The 24,541-nt window shown below is 32.9% G+C and overlaps 1 protein-coding gene across 5 annotated transcripts in view; it reads left to right on the forward strand.

The window, feature by feature from the left end:
- Window positions 1-937: 937 nt before the first annotated feature.
- Window positions 938-24,541, forward strand: part of LOC124106574 (probable ubiquitin carboxyl-terminal hydrolase FAF-X) — a 117,947-nt gene continuing 94,343 nt past the window's right edge. For 3 of the 5 annotated variants that reach the window (XR_009228614.1, XM_046464250.2, XM_046464252.2), the window contains exons 1-6: window positions 938-1,351; window positions 2,903-2,951; window positions 12,876-13,124; window positions 21,169-21,314; window positions 21,763-21,842; window positions 23,738-23,850. Coding sequence is in view for 4 of the 5 variants with exons in the window: in XM_046464250.2 (XP_046320206.1) it covers window positions 13,023-13,124; window positions 21,169-21,314; window positions 21,763-21,842; window positions 23,738-23,850 (441 nt within the window). In the remaining variant the exon portion in view is untranslated. The remainder of the gene's footprint in view (window positions 1,352-2,902; window positions 2,952-12,875; window positions 13,125-21,168; window positions 21,315-21,762; window positions 21,843-23,737; window positions 23,851-24,541) is intronic. The other 2 variants (XM_046464251.2, XM_046464249.2) reach the window with 2 other exon arrangements.

The following is a 24,541-nucleotide window of genomic DNA, read 5'->3' on the forward strand; positions in this document are numbered from 1 at the left end:
ACATACGAAGTTAATTAATAAAATGTTAATATTAATTAGTTAATATTATTATAAAATATTAATTAATTAATCATATTAATAGATTTAGGAACAAACTGCACAGATCAACTAATGTGTCGTACAGGAAATAACAAACAAGGTTTCCTTACATTTGCCGATAGGCCACGATCCCCCACCACGACGTCCTCCCACCCCTTAGCACAGACTATGTCAGGATGTCTGACGCTGCCCAAGTAGCCTTAAGAAAGTTGCGCCAAAACAGCTCCATTAGGGTGCACCACGAAGACGCAGCAGATCAGTCAAGATCTCTTCAATAGTTCCCTCCCCAATTTTTTTTTTTTTTCTCTCCTTACTGCCCATCCTAGAAAAAAAGGAAGCCTGGTGATATTAACAGTATAGTTTGGCGGAGATTCACAACGTAGCAAAACCTCGACATGCAAACTAAGCCGTCAAAGCAAGATTAATTCTTCGGTCTCCCAACCCCCGCGTAGTTCTTCGTGGGGCAATACTGCCTTTTCCATCCAGGTCATACACTCTACTAGTCCCCAAATCACACCAACTTTGCAGTCTAATAGCTCCTTCTACTACTGCAGCTGACCTTTGAGCCTGCTTTTGCTCTAAATAACTCAAAAACAAAAATTCTTGTTTTTGAGTTATTTAGGGCCCTGCTGTAATTTGTCCCTCGGGATGGAGTCCTGTCTGATGTTCGGCACCCTTACACCTTCCACGATTGAAACGCTTCAGCAGAAGTTTAGATTTCTGCCGCACATACAGAGATATTCTCTTGTGGAGCAGAAACTACGTAACCTGGAGAGTGGGAGAGAGAAGGGACGAAAAGGAAGATGTGAATAGGAAGAATTGGGTTGAAAGTGGGGGAGGGCAGAGGAGCGGAGCTTTGTGCTTGGTGGTATTCCTCCAGGCTCTTGTTGGCGCCGCTACAATACCCCACTGGTTAAGCCTTTTATTATTTGTTGTTTTTCGTTTGTCTTATCCTCCGGAATGACTGGACAGGCCTAGTCGTGTGTCTTTAACCACCTCCCGGTAGCTCGCGCATTTCCGGCTTTCTTGAACTGAGCCCCGCCCACACTCCACACGACTAACAACCCTTGGTCGGGTTTGCCCTCACAGTTGCTTTTCCCTCATAGGAGGCGACCTCTTTAGTGCCTGGTATTAGCGTCGGCCCCGGGATTTGGAAGGAAGTAATAACGAAGACTCCAAGCCCAGAACAGCTAAAAGAGGACGGAAAGTGAAACTCTAGCGGCTGGGGGAGCCAGAGAACGTGACTCAGATTGACTTGCCACCGAGAGTCAGTCGGAGCTTAGCGAAAGCCCCAGCTCTAGCACGAGAAGAGGTAAGAGGGCCGCCGCCTACTAAGGAAGAGTGGGAGGCAGTGGCCGCGATCACTTTTGTGACGAGGCACCCGTGGGCCAAAGTGCGGCGTCTAAGCTAGTTTATCCTCGGTGGTCAAAACCTCGGCCGTCAAACCTCACGCTACTCAGTGGCCTGATTCAGAGGATCCGCGCGGTGTCGTGTGGTGCGTTAACTCACACCTCCCGGCCAAAAACGGAATCCGAGGGAGTAGGAGGGCTAAGTAGCGGCACCGGTGTGAGTGCGGGTTTCTTCCTTTCGCCAGGCTTCGGAGCTTCTGGGATGAGACGGTTTGGTGGGCTTGGTTGACGCTAATGTTGGTGTATTATGGACTGTAAGGAAAAATGGCCGGTCCCTTCATCCTCTCCTCCCCCTCCCGGGTTCCCCTTTCTGTAGTGCGTGAGGTAAAGTCGTTGTATTGAGTTTTCTGGTAAGGCAATGAGCAAAACTGTATCTGAATCTTAAATCTACGCCAGGGAGCAACCGCCTGGGGTCTTCAGCCTTGCAGCTGGGTTCTCCGCGGAACGAAGGCTCTTGAAACCAAAACGCCATTACGAAGACGAAGTGTTTTAAAATAGAACTAGGCCTCACCTGTATCTGGCCATCAGCAGGGACTTCTCACGCACCCCCTAATGTAACCCTCAGCTTCTCGGACCTTCGACCTAAGAATCTGAACCGTGTGTGCCCTCTTATTCTATTCCTTCCACTTTGCTAACGGAAAAATATTTTCATGAAGGAATTCTTTCCAAACTAGCTTAGTATCTACCACCTTTCTGTTTGTTTTCTCTATTTGTACAGAAACTTGTCTGAGTTTATTAGTGACAAAAGATATTTTTGGAACAGACATTAAATTTCGGAAATAGAATTTTTCATATTCATAAAACACAGTTGGTGTTCCAAGGGTGAGCTCAGGTGTGTTTTTATTTCAGTGACTGCAAAATAACATTGAGCATGTGTCTGATTTGTATGAAATTTTGTGGAAACTAGAATTAAGAGTTTTAAGAAAATTCGCATTTAAAGGATTTTATACAATTCTGTTATATCGTTACTTATTTTTTGCTGTGTGATTCCCCCTACAGGTATTTGGATAATTTGTTCAAAGATTTTTAATTTAAGATTTATAGATGACATGCTGCAATTTTTAACAGGACGTTGCTTATAAGGAAAATTATTCATCTTTCTAAATCCAAGGAATATTTGTATAGTTTGCTTTTAAAAAAGAATTTGTGTTTTTCTGGTTGTTTTTTTTTTTTTAAGTTAGAAAACTTGCCACAAGTCTTTTCTTCGGGTTCATTAGCAGTAATAGTTAAGTGGTAATTAAATACTAGTTAACTCTACTAGCATGGTAATGTAAAATCCTGACCTTAAAAATCTAAGCAGACTATAAAATTTTCTTAGTTGCTAATTAAATGACATTTTGACTTCTCCAAATATGAAGTGTTTGCATACTGTATAAAAGGAAATATATATTTTTTTCAATTCAGAGTGTATTCATATTGTTTTAACTTTCACATTTTAAACTTTATTGTTCCAGTGTGTGGGAAGAATGAAAGCCTGAAGTATTTGCAGTTGGAGTTTCAAGGGTGAGCTCAGATATTTTTTAATTCACTGGCTTAAAAATAATATTGTTAGATTTACCCATTCTTCATTTTTCTTATGCAATATTTACATGAATGTTTAATGTCATCCTGATCATCTATTTATATGCAGCGATGAGAATTGAACCTAGTGCCTTACCACCTGTTAGGCAAGAGCTGTACCACTGAGCTACAAACCCAGCCCTCTAAAAGCATTTTTTAAGACTAGTTTTTTTATCTGATATTATTGAAACCTAGTTTTGGTTTCTTAAATGTTTACTTCATCTTGTCAGTAGAACTGATAAAGGAAGGATTCTCTGGGATTTAATTCTAGGACCTTGAAATGCATTTTTTTCAGTATCTTAAAGAAATAATTTCAGGAGATATCTCCTAATAATTTTTCTTTGATAAGGGGTTTTTAATGCAAGTTATTGTTTTGAAATAAATGTCCCTTGAGATTAAAAATCACTTCTTGGTTAATTGCACAAATACATCATTTTATAAAATCAACTTTAAATTATAGAAAGTTCTGATAAATATTTTAGCAGTTTTGATGTGGAGATAATTTTTGTTTAATCTGAGTTAAAAATAATTTTTCAAAGTGTGCTGAGATTTGAACTATAACCTCAAGCATGCTAAGCATATACAACCTTCAGAGTAGGCCTTTTGTGTGTGTGTGTGTGTGTGTGTGTGTACCTTCAAGTATTGGGACTTTAAATTTTATGGGTTTTTATAGTTAATAAACTGTATCCTTTGATTTTTGGATAAGTTTGTTTAAACAGCATTATTAAGTACAAATAACATATACAATAGTACTTACAGAGTTCTGAAACTAACATCTCAATGCAGTTTTAAAACTTAACCCATCACTCTAGCAGATGTTTCTGGCTTCTTTTTAGTCATTCTAATCCTGCCATCATCCAAAGACAATCTCTAATTCAGTATCCTTCATAAACTTGCCATTTGTGGATGTTTCATATGAAATATTATTTTGGGGGGGTCTAGCTTTTTTCAACTGGATAATACTTTTGAGATTCCTTCATATTGTAATATGAATCAGTATTGCATTTTTTAATTCTAATTATATTTCATTGTATGGCTGTGTCACATTTCAGTTACCCTTTTATTAGTTGTTAAACATTTGGGGACTATGAAAAATAAATTGACTAGAACATTAATGTATAAGTCTTTTTGTGAACCGTTAATGTTTTAATCATTTTGTATAGAATATGTAGAGCAAAATTCCCATTGTACTCTAAATTTGTATATAATTTAAACAGTTGCAAAATTGTTTTTCAAAGGGACTGCTTCATTTTATATTCCTAACAGCAATTTTTGAGGCTGCTAATTATATCTCTTATACCTGTTGTGGCTGTACAGTGGAATCTTATTTATATTTTATTAGTTTTTTGGTGGTGAAAACAATCTAGGAATGCTGTACTTCTGAGCTATATGCCAAGCCCCCTTTTAAGCTGTATTTTTGAAACAGGTCATACTATGTGACCCAGGCTGGCCTTGAATTTATTATTCTCTTACTGTTCTCCTTGGTCATTGCAGATACAGGCTTACAGGCTTGAACCTGGAAAGAAAATGCTTTTTTGAACTGAGGACTTTAAAAATTTACAACAGAATGGTCATTTGAATGTTACTAATCTAGCACTGAGTAAGCATTTTGTATTATCATCTCATGGGCATATCTTATTTTTATAAAAAGAGAATAAATTGAGGTTTGATAAGCTTAATAATTCTAACCATTGTGGCAGTTATTGCTGTGATGTGATATAATTTAACAATATTATTTTTATTTTTAATAATTAATTTTTGGTACCAGGTATTTAACTCACAGTTCTTAACCACTGAGCCATGTTACCAGCCCTTTTTTTATTTTTGAGATGGTTGCATTAGGTTGCTTAGGCTGGCCTCAAACTTTCTATCCTCCTGTCTCAGCTTCCCATGTCACTGGGATTTGATGGATTTATTCTTAAAATGTATTTAGTTAAATTATTGTCTCTAAAAGATGAAAAATTGAGGCATTTGTTTTTCTGACATTTACTTTTTTTTTTATTTAAACATATATCTTTTTTTAGTTGTAAATGGACACAGTATCTTTGTTTTTTATGTGGAAATGAGGATCAAACCCAGAGCCTCACACATGCTAGGTGGGCACTCTACCACCAAGCCACAAACCCAGCCTTTTTTTTACTTGTATTATTCCCTAAATGAATATTTGGTTTAATATGAAAATGTTTTATCTCAATTTAAGAATTTTAGCTTTTATTAATGTTTAAAATCAGTTTGATTTCCACAAAAGTTTTTTAAAACTGTTTGTGAATGTGCTGAGTGAATTTTAACTTACAGTATATTTTTGAAATAATTGAAATAGAAAAAAACAGACATTCATTTGTATTTCTTTTTTCTTAGTTTCCTGTGCTAAGTTCCCTTCAGAAAGAAAGAAAGTCCCTAAATGGTATAATCTGTGAGAATTCTTAATAAGGCACAGGAACCATCATAGACACATTTGGGGAAATAACATGGAAAATTAGGACTACTGTAATAGCTAAAATCTTATTTCTGTTATAAGAAGAAAAACAACATAAAATCTGGAGTACTTTATATATAGTAAGGTAGATTTATCATGTTCCAGGCAGGTTTTATTTTTGATGTTAATTATAAAATGATAACCATTATAATGTAGTTTTAAGGATGTAAAATGTTATCTTGATGTGAAATTTTACCTGAATTTATTCTTACACTTATTTTTTCTATTTTAGTTTTTATTATGCATTTACAAAGGTATGCTACTTATGTTTGACAGCACGTCTTTATTCTTCTTAAAGGCATTAAATAATCGTGATTTTCTAACTTCACTGTGTTTCAGTTACCTGTGAAGCTATTTGAAATATGTGATTATCTAGATCTTATTCTACAATAAATACTAGGAGATTCTATACTAGGAGATTCTAATTGTAGATCTGAGACTGAAACTTGACAGTGTTGCCTTTCAACTTCACTGGTTGTTGGGAGTTAAGGAATGCTTCACATAAACATTACAATAGCTTTGGGCTGTTAATTTTTTTTTTTTTTTTTTTTTGAGCTATCTAGTTTGTATTGCTATTCAATTCTAGATTTAGCTGCCTTTTTATCTGAAGCATACTGGGAAGAGAATTAGACTTGTGTGTAAAATAAGAGAAACTCATTAATATTAAGTTTATTATATTAAATCTGTATAACAATTGAAGATATTAGAGCTATTTCCTTGTACTACAATTTTTTGAATAGTTTGAATTTCAGGGCTCATTCTCTTAAAAAAAAAAAAAAACCAGTTAAAACAAATTTGTTTTTAAATACCAGTGTGTCCTTAGCTGTGATATATTTGACTTTTTATAGAGCTCATTGTGCATTATGTGCATTAAGGTGTTGACAACTGCAAACCTGTTCTTTCAGACCATGAAGTAGCTGATAAGAAAGATTTCTTGGTTTTGTTTTTTTTTTCATGGTGATATGATCTGCCTAACAACAATTCAGTTTGGGAATTGTTATATTTATGAAGGAGTATTTTGCATAATTATTTGTAATATCAGTTGATTTTATAAAATGAAAGAAAAACACAATTGAAAGTTTTGATTGAAGTGACAAACGAGAGCTTAATATAAACTAAGGGAACTGCTAAGGAATGTGGAAACCATGACTCATTAATTTTAGCTGAGCTTTTCTTCCTGATTATATTAGTTGACCTCGTTCAGTGGTGTATAGAATGATTAAAATGGAAAAAAAAAAAACAATGCAGAAAATTTATGTAAAGCTTATTTTAAAAGGTGTTTTATTAGTTCTTGCTATGTAATATCCTATTATAACGACTTGAAATAACAATTTTTAATCTTATAGTATCTGTTGATGAGAAATATAGACATGTCTTAGTTGTTTGGCTCAGGGTCTCAGGCTGTAGTTTGGTTATGCTTGAGATTGTAGTCTCTAAAGAGTAGGTTGAGAATGGCTCTTGTTTCCAAACTTAGATAGTCATGAACAGAATACAGTTTGGCAGGGGCAGAGTGGTGGGGGAGTGTTTGCTGGCCACAATTCCTTACTCATTGTTAACTATAGGGCCTTCTTTCTTTCTTGTCATGTGATTCTCTTTATGACATAAACAGGTCACAGCATAGTGTCTTGCTACATACATCAAGAATAAACAAACAGGCAAGAAGAGAAAGAGAGTACAATCTCAGGGTTAAAGTAGTTAAGTTCAAACCAGTAGGTGGGGGCCTAAACTAATGGAAACATGACAGGACTATCAAGAGGCAGCATAATTGTGACTGATATTAGAAGCTTGCCACAGTTATTATTGGGGACTTTATGATGTTTTATTGTGTAAAAATGTTTGAATGAGAGACTCTTCTAAAAATGTTGTGTTATTTTCTCTTGATTTATTTGAATTTCATCATGTTTTCAGTAATGCATTATCTGCTAATTTAGAATACTTTCTACTTGGAGTGATTGTCCAGACCTTCAAGGAAATAATTATAGGCAGGACTTACTTAATCACCCTTAATTAATATATTTATTATATTCTTCATAACATTTTATAGGAATACAGTAAGCAGAATCATAATAAATGATACAACAAGAGATAATGTGAATTTTGCTAATAGTACACAACTATCAGTATCTAAAACAGTGTTTCTCAACAAAGACTGAATCTGCCGAAGCTTTGAACATTCCACAATGTCTTGAGACTTTTTTTTGTAGTCATGATGGGTAGATCGTGGTTGAGTTCTAGTGGGTAGTATCCAGGAATACTCCTAAACATCTTGTAGTGTTCTGTTACCATTCCCTAAGGCCCCAAGTAGCAACATGCTGAGATTGAGATATCCAAGTCTACAAGGTTATTATTATTTCTTTGTTCAAAGTTATATTTCTCTTCATAGATTTGAATTTTAGCTTGGAGATTGTTATTGATTTGCTTAATTAAAGGAGAAAACAAAGGTTGGAGGAGAATTCTAAGGTAGTAATGTCCATTAATACATTCCTTAACTTGATATATGAGGCTCTCATTTTCTGAGCCACATAAATATCAGATGACTAAAATTGAATTACTTTTTACTGAATTATTTTAGCCTTGGAACAGGTTGAAATATGAACCAGAAAAATCACAGAAGGCTTTTTTGGTTCCTTTTACTATATAAAACTCTTATGCTAATTCTACTGGAATGAAGTTATTTTGACATAACTCCAGAGCACCTTTCTGTAGTTGTTTACTGTTTTCCAGTTGTGGTTTGGACCATCCACAATTTATGTAATTTTGTGGTCTTTTTCCTTCATTCTTATTATATGTTGTTGTTGTTATTCCTTTTTATTCTTTTTTAATCTTTTTATTCTATTTGCCTGTCCTGTGTTTCCTTATCATTGTGTGATCTACACTGCCTCATTTGTCTTATTGAAGGTATTGTCTTTTTATCTCCAGGAGATAATGATTTATTTTTTCTTTGAATTCTGAAGTAAAATTAACTCCTTTCTCTTACCATTTTAGGTTTTGTCTTCCCTTTGAGAGTTTGAGTTTATGTCTATAGCATAGTATCTGGTTCAGTTGATAGAATTCAGCACTTGTTTTGTTGGCTTTTCCGTACTTGCACAATGATATATGCTCCATGATAGAGTCTAAAGAAACTATTATACATGCTGTGTGAAGATTTTTCTGGGCTGTCTCCTAAGGGATATAACTGACTTTTGTGTATGATTAACATTTCTGACTAAGGGAGTGTTTGTTAATGAGAGAAATAGTATCAGCCAAGGGACTTTGTTTTTCAGTTTTAGCTTTTCAGCTAACTAGTAAACCAGTTATTTAACCTTATTGAGGTTTGGACTTATTTTACTACAACTTTTGTACTTCTTAATATCATCCTAGACACAGGGAGATATGAAAATTTTTAATTGTATAGTTTAAAGACTCAATATGTAGTTGTGGAATATTCGATAGAAGAAGTGAAGAAAATCATTCTAGTTTGAGATTGAATAATATATGTTGATCTTCAAAGCTGTAAGATTTTGGTAACTGCGTGAATTGGGGCAAGTACTTCCAGAGAAACATTCCGAAATGGAAAAATGGAAGCTTTGGTTATAGATAACAGTAGTAGTATACTCAACCTGTACCAAGGCTAAAATAATCCATACCAGGAAAATATGAGACATGAGATTAGAAAACTAGTGTGAATTAGATTAGAAAATGAGTGATTTCAGTTGTCAAGTTAAGGTACTTTATTTTATTTTTAAGCAATGAAGTATGGCTTTGAAGGAGGGGCTATGAAAGTGACATGATAAAATTTGTGTTTTGTAGAGGGGTTGGGAGATGATTCTGTGTGGTTTTATAGATTTGTTAGAACTGAAGAATTAAAACAATATTTATAACAATTTGAATGAAAAGTGTTTAGGGGGGAAAATGCTTTATGAATTGAAATACCATAGTATAGAAGTAGAGAGATTGCTTAATGTGATTTTGACTTTTCTGTCCATTACATACTAAGGTAAGAGGCAAGGTACTTCTCTATTAGATATCTGTAATTTAAAGTTTTTGTGAGTTTCTGTGAACTATCCAAAGCTATGGTCTATGGCAATAGTATCTATATCTAAGATGGTTCACTAATAAGGAGACCTTATTTCTTTAACCACCATTGGCAGAGTGTTTACCATATGAACAACACTGAAGTAGCCCTAAAGTTGGGAGCAAGTGTTAGCTGGTATGTTAAGGGTACTCCTAATCAGCTTTAAGAACATTAATGATGCTTACATGTATTAACTTATTAGAGAAAATAATATCGAGTTAAATTTTTTTATTTATTTATTTTGATTTGAAGAAGATACATTGATTAAAGAGATACATTGATTAAAAGTTGGTACAGATGGTTTCAGGTAAAATTGATGTTGATTCATTTTAATTGCAGTATCAGGAAAAGGGATTTACTGTTTTTGTTGTATTTCTTAGGAGATAAGTTCTCAAGCATTTTGATTTGGAGGCTACTTCCATTGGGCAAAATTTTGAGGATCTCACTGAACTAACTATAGTTTAATTACATGTCAACGTTTCTGAAAAATAGTGGATTTTAGTTTTTAGAGTAGTTTTACCTTATAGAAACCCAGAGAGTTCTTTTTATCTCCTTTCCCTAAAGATTCTTGTGTTATTTATGTTTTGTGACAGTTTTGGAATAATTCTAAAGTGAGTCCCATTTGATACACAGTTTTTTCAAGGATTATAAGCAGCTAACTGAGTATAACAAATTGTTTTGTTTTTTGGTTTTTTTGGTTCTGACAAATGGGTAAGGTCTTCTACAAACGGGTAAGTTCTTATGTTCATCAGTATAATATCCTTAAAAGTAGTTTCAGGGCTCTAAAATCTGTTCCTGCAACCTATTTATCAACTTGGTTCTTTCCTGTGATGCTGGCAGGCATTTTTTGTGTGTGTGTCTATACATACTGATCTTTTAGGTTAGGGTTAGATTTTTTTTTTTTTAATTGTAGTTGGACACAATAATTTATTTATTTTTATGTGGTGCTGAGGATCGAACCCAGGGCTTCACGTGTGATAGGCAAGAACTCTACTACTGAGCCACAACCCTAGCCCCTTAGGTTAGATTCTTAACAGTATTTATTTAAAATTTTTTGTGTCTTTTGTGGTCTGAGCTGAGCCTGTCCTGCTTGTGTTTTATTTATTTTTGTTGTTGGCTGGGCATTAAAACTAGGGCATTTCACTTGCTGTTTTCAGCAAATGAGTAATATTACTTTTGTGGATGTGTGGGATAGTTTATCTTTATATGGAAGGTTATATAGTTTCTAATTTGGGTCACTTAATTTATTAATAATTAAAGCTGTTGTCCTTTGTATGTAGGTTGTTGTGTATACATAGCTTGTAATTCATTTTGGTAAATTTCTAGATATATAATTGCTAGGTTATATATTAAGACTATTTTTAGCATTGTAAGAAAATATCAAATTGTCTTCCAATATGTAGGCTGCCTTCTTTTTATTCCTACAAGCAGTGAAAGGATAATATTTTGGATATGGTAGTCAACAGATTTTTCTTCTTCTTCAGTTGTTTAAGTAGATTAAATCAGGGTTAAAAAGGAATTATTTTGTTTTGTTAGTTTTTCGTCATATGGAAGTTCCTGGATTTGAGGTGAGGATTTTTGTTTAATTTAGAATATGAAAGAGTAGGCCTTTTTTTTTCGGTTTTCACCTGTATTTTTATTGGGAATAACTTCTTTTCTGTAATTGTTGTGGCTTTTTTGTTTTATTTTGTTTTTCACTTCTTACTTCATTCCCTATAGATTGTTGATTGGTGGGGGATATACATTGGATTTCCTTTTCATTTAAATTCTATTAGATATTTTGCTTATAGTTAAATTGTGATGAAATATGTATGACCTGACAAAGCTTTGTAGAACTTTGATACTGAAACATGCTTCATTTCTATCCTTCGTTAAAAAACAACAACAAAAAAACTCTACAAAGATGTTTGCTAAAGTTATAGAGGAATTGATTGATTTTTTTTTAAAGTCATCATTGACAATCCTGACTTATAGTTTGAACACAAACAATATTGCAAAAAAAGGAAAGACAGAATTCAAGAATTTACTGAGAGGCATCATAGATATTGGTGGGTTTTAGTAGGGTACGTTATAAAGATACACACACACATGTCAGGGTTTTGTTCATTTTCCCTCTAGTCTTATTATGGAAACATGATTTTCTTTCTCTCCTGTTTTCTTTTTTTTGTAATGGGGACTGAACCCAGGTATACTCTACCAGTGAACTATATCCTTAGCCCTTTTACTTTGAGATAGGGTCTTGCCAAATTGGCTCAGTCTACTCACATATTTGTAATCATCCTGCCTTCACCTCTGAATATCTGATTACAGAGTTGCACCACCACACAGTTAGCTAATTGTCTCTTATGTAGATTTTTCATTTTATTTTTTAAGAAAAGTCTGTCTCTGACCTTTGCCTCAATAATGTTTATTATCACTCTTAATTTTTCTTTTGAGTCTTATTAAAGGAAAAAAATCATGTAATTTTTAGAATTTGATTTGCTATGACTTAATGAGGTTATAGTAGTTTAATGTGACTAAGTTAAAATCACTTTTTATGACTTTGTACTTATCTCAATAGCTCACCGATTTTGCTGTCTATAAAGGTAAATGATAATTCTACTTCATAGATTTATAAGGAGAAGAAAAATTCTTCACAGAATACATGACTTCTTAAGAAGTAGTTATTAAATTGATTATTACTTCACCTATGTCTTTAGTACATACATATATTTCTTTGACTTTTTAGGTTATGTTCTTTGCTTGATTTCTGTTCCCCCCACCTTTCCATTCCCTTTCTGAATAGGGTGGAGAGGGGAGTATAATGTTGTAGATACAGAGATGACATAGATTATTTTCTTCTGGCTTGGCTTTGAAATTTTGATTTTTTTTTAGGCAGATAAATCTAGTTCTCAGCCTTGATCAACTTTGGAGATTTTAAAGACATATCAATTTCTGGGCTTAAGATCTTTTTATAGATTTGATATAGACTATAGAGTTTGAATTACAGCATTTTTAAAGGACCTCAAGAAATTCTGTCCTCTGCTATTTAGATTATGAAGAATTCCTACTATAAAACTACAAGGGCCTGTATTCTATTTGGATTCCTAGAATGTATAGGTGACTCCCCTAAAAGAACTGGTAATAGGACTTGTTTTCTTGGTAAAAATGTGAATTTATTGAGGTGAGTACAAGTTTTAATAAAATTTTAGCTTGTTTTACTTGTCTTCTGTTTTTATAATCCTCTGTTACTGACTGTAAAGACTCTGGTGATATCAAATTTAAAATGGGCTGGTTTCTTATTTATCTTTTTAAGATGCTAAAAAATTCTACCCTTTTTTTCCCCTTCTACTTTTAGGTTATGAAATGGTTTCTGCAGAATAGTTTGTCTTTGAATTGGAGATTTTTAGGACTGGCATATGCTGGTACTTCATCTCCTATAAGTGGACTATAATTTCTTAGGACAACTACATAAACAGACAAAATAGCAAAGATCTATTCTTTGATGAGTATGACAGCCACAACTCGTGGCTCTCCAGTGGGAGGGAATGACAGCCAGGTCCAGGCTCCTGATGGACAGTCTCAGCCTCCTTTCCAACAGAACCAGGTATGATTAAGGTTGTGTTGTTTGGATATAAGGAAATATGAAACCTTGGAACATATTCTGAATAATTTGTAGAGTAATCAGAAAAGCTGTTGTGATTTTCAGTTGCACTTAAAATTGACTATGTCATTAGTAACAGGAAATTCTAGTTATTATTCATGCTTGAGTGTTTAGCCCTGTTTTCCTGCATCTATGTAAATCTGAGCGTAAACATATTGTCATTATTACTTTGATTAAAAGCATAAATGGAAATAAGCTATTTTTGTTCAAATCCCATCTTTGTGAACCCATGAAAGTGACCTTGAATCTGTGGTTAAGTACTAAATGTATACCTCAGTTTTTCTATTTCTAAATGAGAATAACTGAATAATATTTGCAACAGGATTAGCACAGATTGTAGTTACCAGAATTTTGTTTTGAATTAGTTGGCAAAAAATTACTGTTTTTTCTGTCTTTGGAATAGAAGTATTAAGGATTATATAAATAAGTGGAATAGTTATAAAAGGTTTAATGTAATTTCATTTCTAATATTGGTGATTTATCTTTATTATGTTATTCCAAGAATGTTACTCAGTTATTTAGAATTTATAAAAAAGTGTTTTTGCATTTTTTTTTTTCCTGTTTAACTTTTTTATTGCTGTTTTTTAATGGTTTGTTCCTTCTGCTTTCTTTGGGTTTGGTTTACTTTGTCTAAATCTTGAGGTATAATTTAGATAATTGATTCCAAATTCTTTTTAAAAGATGCTTTTTTATTTTTATTTTTTTAATATTTATTTTTTAAGTGTGGATGGACACAACACAATGCCTTTATTTTTTTTAAGACTATAAATTTCATCAACCCACATTTAACAATTTTGTTTGTATCAGTTTTTATTTATTTATTTATTTTTTAGAGAGAGAGAATTTTAATATTTATTTTTTAGTTCTTGGCAGACACAACATCTTTGTTTGTATGTGGTGCTGAGGATCAAACCCGGGCCGCACGCATGCCAGGCAAACGTGCTACCGCTTGAGCCACATCCCCAGCCCCTTTTTATTTATTAATAGATACATTTATTATTAAAATTTTCTAATTTGGGATTTAAGAATATTTTTAGATAAAACATGTTTCATTTTGAGGGTTGAGGATTTTCTTTTTTTTAATAGTATATTTTTTGTTGTAGATGGACTCTGTTTTATTTATTTTATGTGGTGCTGAGGATCAAATCTAATGCCTCACACGTGTGAGGCAAGCACTCTATCACTGAGCCACAAACCTAGCCCCATTTGAGGGTTTTTTAGGATATTTCTTTTGTTACTGTCTTATGGGTTAATTCCTTTGTTGATAGAATACAGTGTTATGTTATACTTAGACAATTTGTTGAGACTTGTGGCATGATATAGCATATATAATTAATACAGTTTCATGAGTCTCCAAAAAAGTATAATGACATGCATTCATTTATGTCATTAACAATTTGCTGTATGTGCTTTAAATTTTTTTTTTTAGTTGTAGGTGGACAAAATGCCTTTATTGTATTTATTTTCGTGTGGTGCTAGGGATCGAATCACACATGCTAGTCAAGCACTCTTACTACTGAGCAGTAACTCGACCCTGTATATGCTTTTTTGATGTGTTGTTTTGCTTAAAGTATACTGAACTTTTTTCTCCACATTTTTTAATTGGTGCATTATAATTGAACATACTGATGGGATTTGTTGTTAAGTATTTGTGCATACCACAACACATAACTGTATGATTTGGCCACAGTCATTCCCTAGCACTTCCTCTTCCCCACCCCTTGGTACCTTTCCTCTACTGATCTTTTTTTTTCATTTTCATGAGATCTTCTCCACCTATCTTTCTTTTTCCTCTCTAGCTTCTGCTTATAAGAGAAAACATACGAGCTTAACCTTTTAAGTGTATGGTTCTGTCCATTTTCCAGCAAATGTCATAATTTCATTTTTCTTTATAGTTAAGTAAAACTCCATCATGTACAACATCACATTTTCTTCCTTCATTCAGCCATTGATGGACAGCTAGGCTAGTTCCATAATTTGGCTATTATGAATTGTGCTGCTATAACATAGGTATTCATGTATCACTGTAGTAAGATTCTCCCAAGAAGTGGTATTTGGTGGTATGTGGGTCATATATAATTCCATGCCTAGTCTTTTGAGGTGCCTTTTACTGATTTCCACAGTAATTGTACTAACTTACACTCCAACCACAGTATAAAAGTATTCCTCTTTCTCCATGTGCTCCCCAGCATTATTATTTTTTTTGGTATAGTTTTTGAGTTCTTTATTTTTTATTACAATCCTTACTACACGTATAGAGCACTATTTTTCGTATCTCTGTACATACAGTATGTTCATGCTAACTTATGCCATTATACATGTACTCTTTTTTTATTACAATTCTTAATATACCTATATACCACAATTTTTCATCTCTGTTTGTATGTAAGGTATGTTGGCCCCAATCACCATCACATTCCACCACCCTTGTTAATCCCCTTCCCCCTCCCTTTCCCTTCCACCCCTCTTCCCTATCTAGAATTAATCTAATCTTCCCATGCTCTCCTTCCCTACCCAAAATGAGTCACCCTCGCTTATATCAGAGAAAACATTCTTATATCAGAGAAAACATTCGGCATTTGTTTTTTGGGGATTGGCTAACTTCACTTAGTATTATCTTCTCTAAAGCCATCCATTTACCTGCAAATGCCATGATTTTGTTCATTTTCAGTGCTGCGTAATATTCCATTGTATATAAATGCCACATTTTTTTATCCATTCATCCACTGAGGGACATCTAGGTTGGCTCCACAGTTTAGCTCTTGTGAATTGTGCTGCTATAAACACTGATGTGGCTGTGTCTTTGTAGTATGGTGTTTTTAAGTCCTTTAGGTATAGTCCGAGAAAACATTTTGAGTTCTTTACATATTCTAGATATTGATCTTTTGCCAAAAGAGTAACTAGCAAAGACATTCTCCTGTTCTGTAGGTTCTGTTTCCTTTGCTGTGTAGAAGTTTTTAATTTGATGCCATTCCACTTATTAACTCTTGGCATTATTTCCTGAGCTTTGAGAGTCTCTTGACAAAGTCATTACCTATGTCTGTGTGCTACATTTTCTTCTGAGAGTTGCGTAGTTTGTGATTTAATTCTTAGCTCTTTGATCTTTTTGTTGATTTTTGTACAGGCAAAGAGATAAGGCTCAACTTTCATTTTTATACATATGGATAACTAGTTTTCCCAGCACAATTTTTAAAATGTCTGTCTTTTCTCCAAGTATGTTTTTGGCACCTTTGTCAAGGTAGATGTGTGGTTTTGTCTTATTTTGCTTTAAGTCTGCTAATTTTTTTTGTTGTTGTTTTCTTTAACTTGTTGAGAATCACTGATAGTTGTGAACTTGCCCATTTCATTTTGTTGTTCAGTCAGATGGGTATTATTTTGAACCTATAAAATGTACCTAAATCAACAATAAGGCTCCTTGGCTGGGATTGTGTCTCAGTGGTCGAGTGCTTGTCTGGCATGTAGGAGGCACTAGATTTGATGCTCAGTCCCACACAAATAAAATAAAAGTATTATGTCCATCTATAGCTAAAAAACTTTTTTTTTTTTAATAAGGCTCCTTTCTTGATAATTTTCCATTAATGTTTATGTAGAGATATGTTAATTTCCTTCTGATTCTTCTACCCACAGAGTAGAAAAGTACCTTTCACATATTGGTACAAATATATACCACATTTTGGATGTGTGGGGGTGCCTTAATATAGTGTGATATGTCTCCTATTGGTTTTTTTATGCATTCATTTTTGTTGTTTCCTGTTGCTAATACCTGTGAAATCCATGATGCCATTTTAAATATTAAAAAAAGTAGGACAGTTGTCACAGTGACACATTGTCACATCATTATCACCCTAAGTCTATGTTTCATCATGTTTTACTTTGTGTATTACATATTCTGAGTTTTGTCATATACCTAGTTTCTCTTTCTTTTTTATTCCCTCTATTCTCTAAATCCTAATCACTAATTTTTTTTATTATGTTCTCTAGTTTGGCCTTTTTCAGAATGTTTTGTATTTACAGATATACAATATGTAGCCTTCCAATTTATCCATTTACTTATTGAAGTACATTTTGGTAATCTCCCTCTTTGGGCCATTTTAAATAATGCTGTTTTAAAGCTCTGAATGTAAGATATTTGTGAACTTAATTTTTTGTTCACTTGATTGATTACTAATGGTCATGATTGCTAGATCTTAGGGTAAGAGTATATTGAGTTTTATTTTAAAAAACTTCGGAACTGTGTCCCCAGAGGGCTCTATCTTTTTTCATTCACTCAAGGAATGAAAGAATTTCTATTTCTCAAAATTGTAATATCTCTTTTTACTGCTTTTAATTTTGGCCATTCTAATAGTTGTGTATGTTAACTTTATTGTCACAGATGGCGATTTGCTATAACGTGTTTTGTGTAACATGGTGCTAAACATCTCCTAATATAGTTATTTGTCATATTTTATGCTTTCTTTGGGGATTTATTTGTTCAGCTCTTTTGTTTATTTTAAAACAACAACAAAAGACCTGTTTACTAATTTTAAGAGTTCTGTGTAAGCCAGGTTGAAGCAGGAGGATTACAAGTTCAAACAACTTACTCTTTCTCAAAATAAACAAAAAGAGCTGGAGATGTAGCTAATTGGCAGAGCATTATAATGTTCAATGCTTGGTACCACAAAATAGTTCTTGTATATTTTAGATAACACTTTTTGATGATTGCAGACATTAGTTTTCTCATTCTCTTGGCAGTATCTCTCATAGCACAAGTTTTTTTTTAATTTTTAATGAAGTCTGCTATTTTTTACACAAATATTACACTATTTTAAATACTATTGCTTTATAGTAAATCTTACAGTGCAGAAGTTGTTGTCCCTCTGATTTTTTGTTTTTCCCTTTGAACATTATGTTGGTTATTCAGTGTCACCAAATAAACTAAAAAATGAGTTTATTTGATAATCCACAAAATAATTTGCTGGAATTTTTCTTTTTCTTTTCTTTTTTTTTTTTTTTTTAAGAGAGAGAGAGAGAGAGAGAATTTCAATATTTATTTTTAGTTTTCGGCAGACACAACATCTTTGTTTGTATGTGGTGCTGAGGATCGAACCCAGGCCGCACAAATGCCAGGCATTTATTTGCTACTGAAAGGGATATTTTTCAATATGATTTGATTTTTATTTCATGTCAAGAGTATTTTACAACATTCCCATCCTTCTTGCATTAATCCTCTTTCTAGTTGAGAAGGAGACTAATGATTGCAAGATTTAATCCTGTCAGAGGGCTTGTGATTCAAGCTGATGGGTTCTTTATTTCTGGAATTTTTCATTTTTTTCACTGTTGACTTTGAGAAAGTGAAACCATAGAAAGCTTCTGTGCTTGCTTAAAGCCTATTAAGAAAACAAAATGCTTAGTGTTTTCTGAGCTTCCTGAATCTTTGAGGGTTTTTTATGACATTAACTTTCAGAAATTTTCCATAATTATTTCTTCATTGGATTCTCTTTTCCTTCTGTTCTTCCTATTACATGTTGTACCTTTGGTAGCTATAGTTATCCCATGTTTTTGGATATTCTCTTACATTTGTATTCGCTTTTTTCCTCTGCTTTTCAGTATTAGAAGTCCAGCCCATAAAAGGGAGCGTATTCCCATTACAGTATTTCTTATCTCTATCATTTGATCTAAATTCTTTTTTAGAATTTCTCTTCTTATTTTCCCTATATATATTTCCTCTTGTTGTCTACTTTATTCATTAGATCCCTTATATTAAAAACTAGTTATTTCAAATTCCCATTCTGGTAAATTTTAAAATCCCTGTCATTTTGAGACTGATTTTGATGTTGCTGTGTTTTTCAACTATATTTGTCCTTCAGTATGCCATGACATTTGGGCAAAAAGTGACTTAATATAATAATGTGTAAAAAGAACCTTTGGTGCTGGGCGTGATGGCACACACCTGTAAATCTCAGCAGCTTGGGAAGCTGAGACAGGAAAGTCTCGAGTTCAAAGCCAGCCTCAGCAAAATCAAGACACTAATAAGCAAGTCAGTGAGATCCTGTCTGTAAAAAACTACAAAATAAGATGGGGATGTGGCTCAGTGGACAAGTGCCCCTGAGTTCAGTCCCCATAAAACCCCCACCTGCGCCACTACCACCAAAAAAAGGAACTTTAGTAACAAGATCTTTACCACTATAATATAAGATTTGGGGAAAAGAGAAGGAACCAGTACATAATTCCGTGATTAAGGCTTAGCACAGTCTAAGCCTGTGTCCTTGTGTATTCACAGATATTTTTCAGGTTTCCCATCCCAAGTGCCTTAAGGGAGCTAGAACTGGGAATTTTCTTTTTCTCAAGCTGAATATTATAGTTTTGTTTTTCTCAATATCCAGGTCACTTAGGCTCTGATAAAACCTTAGAAGGTTCATTTCTCTGGAGGGCAAGCTTATTAAGAGAACAAAATGCACTTCATATTACTGAATGTCTACATATTGTATCTCACCCAACTGGAAATGAAAGGACTTTTCTTATCTCACTGTGAGAATTCAGTTAGACTCCTGGAGTAAAAACAAAAAATTATGTTCATGCCCATCTAGATACCTAAGTGACTTTTTTGTTTTTGTTTTTGTTTGCATAATCTGGGTTAACTTCTAGGTCTTAAGTATGCCTTGCCCTTTATCACTTAGCTTTATATCATCAGCCTTTCCTTCCTCCACAAGTCCTACCCTCAGGATTTACAAAGGTTCAGATTTTGTCAGGTTGCTCCTGTTTCTTAACTTAGTGAAGATTAAATATTTCTACACATTTCTCCTTCCATCTAAGTCAAACTTTTTTTGTTTGAATACAGCAACTTATTATATATATTTAACTACTTTTTATTGCTGAGTAGTGATTTGTACCATAGTTTGTCTGTTTGCCTATTAAAGAACATTGAGTGATTAAAAGATTCAAATTATCAAAAAAGCTCACAAAAAAGAAATATATAACTTGTATAAGAAAACTAACTTAGAACACTTTTAAAATTTGTTAGTTAAAAAAAAAAAAAAAAAAAAAAAATTAAGCCCAGATTCCTTCACAGGCAAACTCTACAAAACATTTTAGAAGAAATAAAGCTGCTTCTGTGTTGTCTCCTCCAGACACATTTCAATTCACTGTTTTTTGAAAATAATATTTGTAAAAAAGGGCATTTGTTCTTAACATTGAGTATTTTGGTTTCTCCAACACTGATGTGTTAGTTAATGCTGTTGCTTTTGTTAATTTTTGTCAGTTGCTTTTACTTGTGGATTTCTGAAAGAGATCACTGACAAAGAACAAAGTTATGGCCAAAAGAACTTGTAATCCATACTTACAACATTTTGTGTAAAAACTCTTGATTATAATTAAGGGGTGTAGAATTTTGAAAGAAATTTGTTAAAAGTCTACAATAATAAAAGCAAGTATGTGCCTACAGAATAAATTGATTACACTGCCAAGTCAAACTCAATTATAAATCAAAATAAATTGAGAAAATACTACAAAGTTGTGAAATAAAGTTTGTTTTGTTTGGGAAATGCTGGGGACCAAACCTAGATGCTTAAATTTACAAGCAATTAACTTTTGATCTATATGATCTGTCCCCAGGAATTGTTTATCCTATCAATTTAATGTTTATATTTTTAGAATGCTATGCTTAAGAAGACAAAATTGAGATTTATCTCAAAGACTTGTTATTAAGAAAGGCAAGTACTGTTGTGTTTATATCAATAGAGTCATTATAAAAACAATGTTCTCAATTTTTAATTGGGTTAATTCATATAGTATACTACATAGCCACTAATAATCATGTGGAAAGATTCTGTGATGACCAGAAATAGGTAGGGCATGGGGAGTAAACAGTGTTATCCCATTTGTATTATACATTCAGAAAGACATATTAGAAAATTAAAAACAGATAATATTTTACTTAATCTATGATTTCTGAATTGTATAATGTTGAAATGTTTTAGAAATTGAGTGGATTATTTAACTTTTAATTAAGATTTCATCACCTGATTATTCCAATGAGAATTCCCCAGCAACTCCTCCAGATGAACAAGGTCAAGGTGATGCTCCCCCACAGCATGAAGAGGAGGAACCTGCATTTCCACACACTGACTTAGCAAAGTTGGATGACATGATCAACAGGTGCATTTGTTTTGATATTTTTTTGATAATGGATGCACTAGAAGCACAAACTACTTGCTATCATCTTTGCAACCAGAATTAAAAGGAAACATGGCAGAATTTTAAAAGTCTTGGCTATTTTCTTAATTGATTTAATGTTTTGATCATAGCCAAATACTTCGTAAAGCAGACATTCCTTTGAATTTGAAAAACTGAATGATAATGATAATTGTAAAATTTCAAATTGGATATTGTGGCCCTTTTCAGTGTATTTCTGGAGGGGTGTGATGCCATAAAAAATTTCATGTGTAGATAAAAAGAAGATAATTCCATGTGTAGATAAAAAGGGAAAAAAAAATACTATGGTGAGTATAATATAGATAGGTTTTTCCTTTCATAGTAACTTACTTATAGTGTTTGATTAGTACTAAACCTGTAAAGCATCTTTTTATTTTGTAATAATTCTTAGGCCTCGATGGGTGGTTCCTGTTTTGCCTAAAGGGGAATTAGAAGTGCTTTTAGAAGCTGCTATTGAGCTTAGTAAAAAAGGTGAGTGTTAGATGTTATATTATTCATAACATGTGCTATTGTATGTACTTCAACATTATTTTCAAAAGCTTTGCTTTTTTATTATAAAGTTATTGTATTATTTTTATTATAAACTTATGGTATTATTTATTCCTCACCTATGGTATATCGTTAGGCTTTTTGATAAGACTTATTTTACATATGGTTATATACAGTCACTTACTGGAAGCAAGAATTGAGGAAAAACCTTTAGAAAACCCTTAGAATATGTGGTTTGTATTTATTTATTATTATTATTATTTTTTTAATGATTCCTGTTCTGGGGATTGAACCCAAAGTCAGGGTCTCATATACAATGTACAGACACTGTACTACTGAGCTACATCCCCTGCCCCTCATAATCTCAATCATTTAAATTTTTATGTAGAATTTTATACAAATTTTTATATTTTTACAAAGATTATTATTTCATCGATTTTCAAAGGGGGGGTGATGAGTATATTCACAAGTTAAGTATTCTAGAACATAGTGGATTTTTAAAAATCTATTATGTGAATTAATGTATCAAAGATTATTTCACGATTTTCATGTGTTACCTAAGGGTTGTTGTGTGATTCATGTATCTTCAGCAACTTGCATGTAAGAAAGTTGAAAAAATATTAGTTTGCAAATAGTTTCAGTAGAAATTGCCAAAATTTGACATTTAATGGCTTTCTGGATTGCTAGTTAATCAAAGGACATGTACTAGTAGAGAACCCATAAATTTTTTGGTGAGAATTGCAATTTCACTAGTGTTGCATTTTTATGCGTAATAAATTACATAAACATTCCCTTTTTAAAAACAAAGAAAAAGGGTTTTTAGATATTTTTTTCACTAAGAAAATTTACTGAAAGGTAAAGCAGTCAAAGAAAGAAAAAATGCAGTATTTTTTTTTATTATTGTTAGCCAGAAGTAAAAGCAATTTTTTAGAATGGACAATTTTTGATGACTTTTTCTAATATTAGGTATTTTTGTAATCAGATGACCAGTTTTATAATAACCCTTACTGTTTTGAAGCCTTAAAAACTAAAAGAAACATCAGTAATATTTAGTCTCTGGAAGTTTGTTGAAGTTCATATGTTGCTAAATTTGACTAAAGCAAAGTTAAATGGTATTATTTTAACTAATGATTGTTTTTGAGTCACTTAGGGACTGTTGTGTTTATTATCATTTTCATTATTTTAGTACTGAGAATTAAACTCAGGGCACTTTACCACAAAATTGCCCAAGGCTTTAGGAGGCTGGCCTTGAACTTACATAACCATCCTCCTGCCTCAGTCTTTGGAGTTGAGAATAACATATGTTTGCTGTTGTGCCTGGCCTATATTTTACTTTTGATCTTATAAAAATTGTGACCTATGAAAATATTTTACGTGATTAGTAATGTTTTCTTACCGCTCAGATTTCTTTTTACCTAATGTGTGCTTGAATTCACTAATTCAGCAAATATTAAGGATATATGTCCTCAGTATTTGCTAGGTCCTAAATAATAAAAGTGAACAGAAACTGTAAATGATACTTGGCTTTTCTTGCATCAAATGAAATTTAAAATAGTAAAGAAGTCATCTCTTAAATCATTCTGATTATCTACAAGTAACCTTTTTTAATGTGTCTAGTATCATTTTGAAACATCCTTCATTATCATAATACTTGATTTCATGAGGTCCTACACAGTTCATTAAATGTAATATTTCTTTTTCTAAATCCCAGTTTTCTCCTTTCTAGTAAATCTCTTTATGATAATGTAATACCTTATTTCAAAAGCTATAATGCTAATTATGAATTGGAAGCTTCTGTTTATTATGTTTAATCATGTAATTGGTCAGGCGCTTTTTTTTTATGTTAAATGTACTTTAATGTTTTAACCTTTTCTTAGGGCTTGATGTTAAAAGTGAAGCATGTCAGCGTTTCTTTCGAGATGGGCTAACAATATCGTTCACTAAAATCCTTATGGATGAGGCAGTGAGTGGATGGAAGTTTGAAATTCATGTGAGTTTTTGTACATGTTTTTTGAGATTCAGATTTACATGAATCCCTGTGCATTTGTCTATGGAAAATATTACTGTTGATTACCTTTATGTTATACATATTCCTAGGCTTGATAGACATATTGGTCTTCTGATATGTATAATTAGAATAAGCTTGAGATTTTGAGTTAGATACCTTGTTTAAACTGTCATCTGGAATTCCAGGTGCCTTGTAATCTTATACACAACACAATATATTTTTTTCAAAATAGAGTGGTGTAGATTATAAGGCTTGTTAGTCATGCAGCAGAAAGAATATCCAAGATGGCAAATAAAATAGTAGAAACTTAGTATAGCTGGGACAGCAAAATGTATAATCTTTGTTGCAAATGTAGTGCAATATGCAGAAGTGTCAAGGAAATATGACACTTGGTAGAAAGGGAAAAGATAGTATCCCTTAGAAATTTAGACCACAAACTGGTACTCACACAAGTTTTTAGTGTGGATTGAAGCTACAGCTTCATACCAAAAATGTGAAATAAAATTTAAGAATTCTTAGGTGGGTAATATTTTCTAATGGAACTATAAGTGATAAAGTATTTCCTTTTGTCTACAACAAATATAATGCAAATTACCATAGATTTTGAGATTTTCTTCACATTCCAGATAAGATTGCATTTACATTCCAGATTTTAAAGGTGGAAAATGTGGGG

This window comes from Marmota monax, unplaced genomic scaffold (genome assembly GCF_021218885.2).
Source record: "Marmota monax isolate L192 unplaced genomic scaffold, Marmota_monax_Labrador192_F-V1.1 WCK01_AAM20220418_F8-fsc00260, whole genome shotgun sequence".
In the NCBI taxonomy this organism is placed as follows: Eukaryota; Metazoa; Chordata; class Mammalia; order Rodentia; family Sciuridae; genus Marmota; species Marmota monax.